We start from the raw sequence: 7,817 nt of genomic DNA, 5'->3' as shown, positions 1-7,817 counted from the left end.
AGTGGCTCATGTGGCCAATCTGTATTACGGATATCTACAAAGGCAATAAAAAAGCCAAAAGTCACTCCCTGGAACTATTGACAATGTCCCACTGACCAAACGTTAATGGCAGGCACACGCCACCACCATAACACCGCTAACGTTCTATTGACCAAGTATAAATGTGTTTTCCGTGTTTTCTTGTATTCTTTGTGCCTTCCATTTATGCCAGCTTTCATAAAAAATTTTTTTAAAAAAGAGGGTCTGGTGTGAAGGATAGGCTGCTGGCCACCTGCCGCTCAACATCACAAAGGCGAACAAGACTGACAGATGTACAGACTGGAGGTCAGATGGCGCACTTTGTAATAATGCTCAACATCATCACGCAGACACACACTACCCCCAACATTAATACTACTACAAGAGCTCAGCTCAGCGAGCTCAGCGGATCGGCCTCTGTGGTTTGCTTTTGGTCTCAACAAGAAGTGTGAAAAGTGAGAGAATGTCGAGAGAAAAGAATGCAGTCATCCCTCGCTAAATCGCTATCCACGTTTGCAGGTACATTGCGGATTTTGTAATGGTACATACTCTATATTGTGGTGATTATCTTTCCAGACAGACTGGCATTGGAGACATGTATGAATGAGTGCAAATTTGTGATATGTGCCCATTGTGAAGTTCAACTGCCTTGTTACACAACTGCACAACAGCCACACACACCTTCACTGTCACAGATACTACACTAGAATGTGAGGATGGGGATCCTAAGAGAACAAAGTGAATACCAGCACCTCACGTGAATATAAAGTATGTTGGTATTATATGCGTGAAGCTTTAAACTATTTAAAATAATAAATACTCTCAGGCTATTTCATCTATTGCGGTGGTTGTCTGAAATGAATCGGACAATGCTAAATGTGGGATTACTGTGCATCACAGGTAATTGTGATATTTTGACACGAGCCTGACACAGGAATGTTATAAAGATACATGGTACCTCTTTTAAATGAAAAAGAAAAGCCACCTTTAAGGTGAAAAAAATGCTACACATAATTTTGGAGGACTTGTACAGGTAGAATTAGTTTTACAGTACTCCCATGATTGCCATGGAGAAAAATTGTCTTGAATCCAATCCATCAACGGTCCTCTGTATTTGTTTACAATCAATGAACAATGACCTGCCTGAGTTCCAATATGCCACTTTCATGCACCATATGGTGGAAATAACATGATTTGGAGTAAACACTAGGGCGTTTAATCCCGGGACAGATTGTGGCGTATATCTTTTAAGGCACATTAAATGCACCTTTAATCTTATCTAATCTTGAAGAGATTATTCCATGTAATGTAAAACAGAGGAGGTCAGAAAGATTAGATCCGGTCTTCTCATACTTTACGTTCAAGCAACGGTGTTGGTTAGTTCATGTTTACCAAGGTTTACTGTATTTTATGCATGTATTTTTTTAAGATAGATATCGCACTTGACCTCATTAGGGTTTTATATGAGCTGTAGCCTATCCCAGCTGACTTTTGGCGAGTGGGGTAAACAATGGACTGGTTGTCCGCCAGTCGCCTGATACAATACAATACATGCTGATTTATATAGCGCTTTCACAACAGCGGCAGCTGTAACAAAGCGCTTTACAAAACAGTTAACATAAAGTAAAATAATAAACACAAAACATAACATAAAACACGGACAGTCGTGCAGTCCTAACCACTTTTCCGTCACACGCTTTGTTGTTTGAAGCGGTTTACATACAGTACTGTATCCATAAGCAACCCCGCACACTCTGGAAAATATCCAGGGTTCAAAGGAACCTGACATTCATGTTTTTGGAACGTGGGAGAATCCCCTGGAGAAAACTCACGCAAGCACGCTGAAGACATGCAATCTCGCTCGCAACTGTGTAGCACAAAAATGACCAGTTAATGTTTATTATGAAGTAGTGCAGCGTTTGAGCCACTAGATGGCAGCAGAATATTAGTTGTCAAGTTTATAAAAAAGGCCTGCGCGGGCTCATGAATTCAATTTGGCAGTTTTTAATTATTACAACAGATTAATCCAAATCAACTCAGTTACCCACGTAAATGTGTTATGTACTTTTTAATCTGTGCTCAGAATTGGAGCAAGGGTTCTTCCACAGGCCACCCACAACAATTGGGTGTTGCAACTTTGGCTGTTATTTCACCTGCTGTGGAACAGAGATGCAACACCAGCTGCAACACTCAAGGATGCAAGTGAAATAACACAGGACAACTTCATCATCTTGAACGACTTTTGGCCTTTTCATGAAGACATTAATATATTTTTAGTCCTTTTTTTTCTTGCTGAACCACCAAAGCAGAGCGAGATCTGGATATGCCCACAATATGCACGCACGCACGCACGAACGAACGAACGACACGATGAGCAAATGGGCCCGAAAATGAATGAAATCGAAACCTGACACACAAATCTTTTTTCCCCTTCGCGATCGACTTGGTAAACAGTCCGCAGGCTACCGTTCGATCGCGATGGGCACCCTTGGTCTCGAGCTAAAACTGTGATTCCCAACCAGTGTGCCATGGGATGCAATCCATTTCTACTTAATTGGTCTGAACTCTGAAAACTATTTATTTACGACAAAATATACATCTTTTTTTTGTTCCAATATTTATGCCAGTGACATAGTGACAGGGAGAACAATGAAATGCTCTTTCACTAGAGGTAGAAGGTACATAATAACTGAAACTTGTGCGCAGCGATCTCTGGCTTTTGTGATTTGCCTATTGACAGATCTGTTCTTAAAAGTGTCCTCTGCGATTCTCGGAAAAAAAAAACAAAAAAATCAAATTCTTACAGTTTTTGTGCCATGCAACTGCCATTTTGGCGCCAAGGAACTGTTGTGGAGTGTGTGAAGTGAGGCGCTTCATTTTAGACAGTACATAGAACTTTATCACCAAGTTGAGGCAACTACAGTATACGCCTTTACAGTACAGTGTAAACCTATTTTAAAGCGACGTCAATTTCTTTTTTTGACAGTGCGTGGTCCCTATCCCCTGCTAAGAGCAGAGGTTCCACTTTTTGTGATATGTGTGCGTTTTTTTTTCGAGTGTAATATATGTGTCCTGTCCCAGTAGAGGTTGGGAAAGCCTGCTCTAAAGACACAAACGAAACATAACAGCGTGTGTGTGGCTTAGTACGGTACGGAGGATCTCGCAAAAAACTTTGCGAGATCCTCGCAAAGTTTTTTTTTTCCTTCCATGTCCCCTTAGGGGCTCCGTAGCTTAGTGCTGATTAAAACGTGATTCTTCAATGGCATTTGGGCTGCAGTAGTTCTTTGCGGCACTTTGTTTTTAAACAGTATATGAACAAGAAGAATTACATTTGGGCGGTGTTACAGTCAGCGTACCATGGTGTCACTCTCAATTAACTTTAATTCTTATTACTCGTGGATAAGCCTCTTTGGAGGGCAACATACTGCGAGGGCGTGCAACTGTGCATGAGGGAGTTGTGTGAGCATACACGCGTGCACGTGTACGTGTTTGAGCGCGCGCGCGCGTGTGTGTGTGTGTGTGTGTGTGTGTATGTGCCCCTACCCCAGCCCTCCAATATCTCTCCACAGGACCGCCAGCCCCGTCTAGAGTTATTCCAGGAATGCGATGAACATGGCGGCCGCGATGAAGGCGCAGAAAACGGGACTGCTGGAGCTCCGGGTGACCGTGGACCGCTGGATCCGAGTGCTGGCCACTCTCACCGAGGACAAGCTGATTGTCAACCCTGGCGAGGGCGCCGACGAGACGACCAAGCACAATCCGAATCCGGCGGGGGCGATCAACGGAGACCCTCCCAACCTCAGCTCGTGTCCCGTCCCGGAGACCATCACCAACGTGAAGCGCACAGTGCGAGTCACGAAGCAAGATGTCGGAGGACTCGGAATTAGTATTAAAGGTGAGATCAACTTTTTCATGGAGTGGCGTGGCCGCGCCGTTCAAAACGTTGCAAACTGACCTGGAGTTGAACTTTTTTTTTTTTTTTTTTTTGTCAGCGAGCGTAGAAAACTTGATTGGTAACTTCCGAATGCAGCGTCGCTCATGTTTCGAAGAAAGCAGCTCGTTTTTTTGGAATGTTGAACGAATTTATGTGGCCAAAAAGTTGACAGCCGCTCTGCTATTTACTTTGTACCTCAACATGGAGCCTGATTAGCGTCTTTAACTAATCTGGAAACTCGGACAAACACATTTTAGATAATAACAATAATAATAATAATAATCGGATAAAAGGATTAGACAATTGATTGATGGGTGGATTATTATTATTATGCCATTTTGGGGAGTTTTTTTCAACCCTCCTCAGTCAAAAAAATGTGTTTTAATTTTTAAATGTGTTCATTCGTACATTCAAAAAATCAATCATAAACTCAATGATACTTCAGTTACATTGTCAACAAAAAAGCATTTCAAAGAATCCATGGATGAATGTTGTTTAAAAGGTTAAATTTTCTTAGTTTTTTTGGGGCGTTTGAAAAAATATTTCACAACTATTTACACAATAAGGCCGTATCTCACTGACACTGTACTTGCTGACAACTTTTTTTCTGTTTCACTCTAGTCAGGAAGTATCCGATTAAAACACGTATTTCAATAACATTCATACATGAAATTCTGCTCTTTTGTGCTTAATGTGTATCGACATATCTAGTTGTCCTTCAATACAGATTATCCAAACCAAATACCTACTCTCTATAGATGATGACAAATAGTATTACTTTAAAATCGATGCGGTACTTATTAAAGTTACATGTGACTGGTTGCTCCCATTGGGACAAGACAGCAACTTCCCCATATCTAACATCAAGCTTACGTAACTGTGATGTGTACTCACAACAGCGTGGTGGATGTTTGAAAGTCTTTTGAAATACTGTTTACATGACCTCAGCTGGGATCTTGGTGGGAAGGTCACTTTGTTGGGAAGTTAAAGTTTTGTAAATACAGTGGATAGAGATTGTGCTGTGGTTGGATTATTTTCTAGATGCAAGCAACATTTGGTGGTAGTTTGGCTTTTTGGATGACCAAACTCACAAGAATGTCTTTCAAACCAGAACTTTTTCCATTGGAATTTTGCATGGCAATTGTTATAAATGCCCATGTACGGTATGTGTGGCTATTAATGACAAAAACATGATTTCCAATAGGCGCTCGTCGTGGCTTTGGCCAAAATTTTAGGTTTGAGCAGGGATCAGATATGCTCCTGCTCAAGTGAAATGGAAAACAAGAATAAGCAATTAAGGTACCGTAATGCCCTCACATTTTGACAAGGAGAGCTACTGTATTTGTTCGTTTACTATTTTTATTTATGCTTGAATGTCCAAACTTAACATGAAATTGCCATGTAAAGTTTCCAATTTCCAATGGAAAGTTATTGCAAATTTCCTGGGCATTTACCAGACTTGTTCCATGCTTTTAGAAACCAAATTTTAAGCAAGGAAGAGTAGGAGAGAAGTTTCGCCTCTTTTGTGCAGTGATCCTACAAAATCACAGTCATGACCAATGACACAACCTAACAAAGGCGGAATATTCCCACAACTGTTTGTCGTTTCATACAGTGACGGCATCTTGCAACAAACTTTGCTCTTCCCCAATGTACAAAGCTGGTCTCTTCGTTAAAATGTATCACTTCAATGTAAATCCTTGGACCAACAGCACTACGTTCTTATTTTGGTAGGGATTTTGTGGATGTTGTGCTACCATCATATTTCGCAACGAGCACAAAACGCTTTGAGGAGCTGATTTGCGAATGCTGTTGGCGAATTTTTAAAGAGTAAATTGCGTATGTGCAGGGGATTTGCAACAGTCGCCAAGGGGTTTCTGCTGTTGCCGTTAACACAGAACTCTGCGTCTCGCAATCAGACAATTAAATGCGTGATGTCAACAACCGGTGTCACAGGGTCTTAAACTTGAGACTTAGTTGTGTGATTTCAGGTGTCTCAAGACCCGGATACTACACTACCTTAGACGGCTGGAAATTTGCCAGGTTGACTTTATCCGTGGAACTTGGAAAAAAAGGCACTAAAATTTCACCTTTTCTAGACGGTGCAAAAGGTGCTTGTGTCTCTTTTTAGTGTGCAGTACCACCTGATGGCAAGTCATTGGTCATTTTTGGTCCTCATTCTAGCTGACACTAACATTTTAGCATTCATTTTAGCTCTACATCCTTCCATCGCCCTGACAACAAAGAAGCCTCTAATGGCAAAACTGTCATGACGCACTCCGTGAATATGGGGAGCTTTTAGAGCCAGACAGCTTGTTATTAAAACTAAATGATTACCGGCTGGCTTGATGTTGTTACGATACGGCTTGCTTAGAAGGCTACGATGAAGAAAGGTGGGAGACAACAGAAAGCAAAAGTGGAAAAATGATAAGTGGAAAGACGTTGGCCTTTCTGACACCGCAGCAAGCGAACAGCTGAGAGGAGCAGCCTACAGTTGTCATTGGGCAAAGATGAAAGCTATGTATCAGGGAGTGGAGCGCCCGTGTTAATTTTAGGGAGCCCACCCTGGCTTTTAGAAAACGTGGAGGCAGTCAACCTTCACTCTGCTCTGTCTAATTTAAGCAGAGAGTAAAGTTCCAGGTCTCCGGACAGCGTCAATTTAAGAGTGAAGTCTTGTAACTGTGGGCCCGGGTGAAGCCTATTCTATGTGTTTATTTTTAATAGTTAGTCATTTGTATTTTATATAAGGTTTAACGATGGAAGCAGTTGTTTCTTTGAAAGAAAACAAGAAAGGGACGTTGCATTAGTATGCAACCAAACATGCACTTTGTAAAGTGTGTTGACTAAAGGCTTCTCTTTTTTCAAATGGCTGATTAGTGCGAAGAGCTACCAGTAGAGGCGTCAAAATTAATCCATGAATCGACAATTAATTCATCATCAAAGTCATCTGCACAACTACTTTGATCATACATTCATTGTTTAGAGCCTTTGTTTACGTTAAAATTGTCGATATCCTCTACTTTGAGCTTCACAGATTCTCTTATTCCTGTAATCCTTCATGATAGCAAACCGAATTTCTTACACTTTTGTAAAAATCTAGTGTTACTTGGGAAAACAATGATCAACATTTTCCCTAGCTATCTGAATCCCAATCAATGTATGGAAACTAAAATTAGCGTTACCCGGTACTTTAACTGTCCCATCCATCCATCCATCCATCCATCTTCTACCGCTTACCCGGGGCCGGGTCGCAGGGGCAGCAGCTAATACTTTAACTGTATTTATTTTAATACAATTTTGATGAAAAAATAATCATTATGTGCGGTCATATTTTTTACTTTTAATGTAAAGTAAATGTTAATGCAATTATTCGACGACTCAACACTAAAAATATTCAATTGTGACAGCTCCATCTATCAATTTAATAAACACTACTGTACTAAAATAATTATCACCTGTGCTCAAACTACCTTTCATCAAACGTTATTATTCATAATTGATGATATTCATTTATCTGAAGACACATGTTAATGATTTTGCAATTATTACAAAACATAAATATCAATATCCAACATTTTCTTTTTATACGTCTTGCAAGTGTTTGTACTTTCAAATGAGCATTCTCGAAGCATTTTTAGTTTTTTTTCCCCCCTGATCCAAAATCCAAACAAATTCAAGTACAAATAAATGGCCCAAAACCAATTTTGTTTGACGTTTGAGGTTCCAATGTAGTGTTCGGTGGGTATCCTGCCAAATATTGCACGTTGTCAGCGCTGTTTGAACCGCTACAGCTAAGTTACCTGTGTCACCATTTGCGTCAATACACCCCCGCTATCCCACATGTCGTCCGAGCGACACTTTGTCA

At 40.8% G+C, this 7,817-nt stretch overlaps 1 protein-coding gene across 1 annotated transcript in view; it reads left to right on the top strand.

The window, feature by feature from the left end:
* The first annotated feature begins 3,411 nt into the window (after window positions 1-3,411).
* The window catches only part of snta1 (syntrophin, alpha 1), a 29,292-nt gene continuing 24,886 nt past the window's right edge, over window positions 3,412-7,817 (top strand). Inside the window, exon 1 of the mRNA XM_052075846.1 lies at window positions 3,412-3,913. Coding sequence (XP_051931806.1) covers window positions 3,625-3,913 — 289 coding nt within the window. The 5' untranslated portion in view covers window positions 3,412-3,624. The remainder of the gene's footprint in view (window positions 3,914-7,817) is intronic.

The sequence above is a fragment of the Hippocampus zosterae genome, chromosome 9, assembly GCF_025434085.1.
Source record: "Hippocampus zosterae strain Florida chromosome 9, ASM2543408v3, whole genome shotgun sequence".
Taxonomy (NCBI): Eukaryota; Metazoa; Chordata; class Actinopteri; order Syngnathiformes; family Syngnathidae; genus Hippocampus; species Hippocampus zosterae.
Note: the sequence above shows the minus strand (reverse complement) of the source record. Positions and strands in the feature narration are given on the sequence as shown.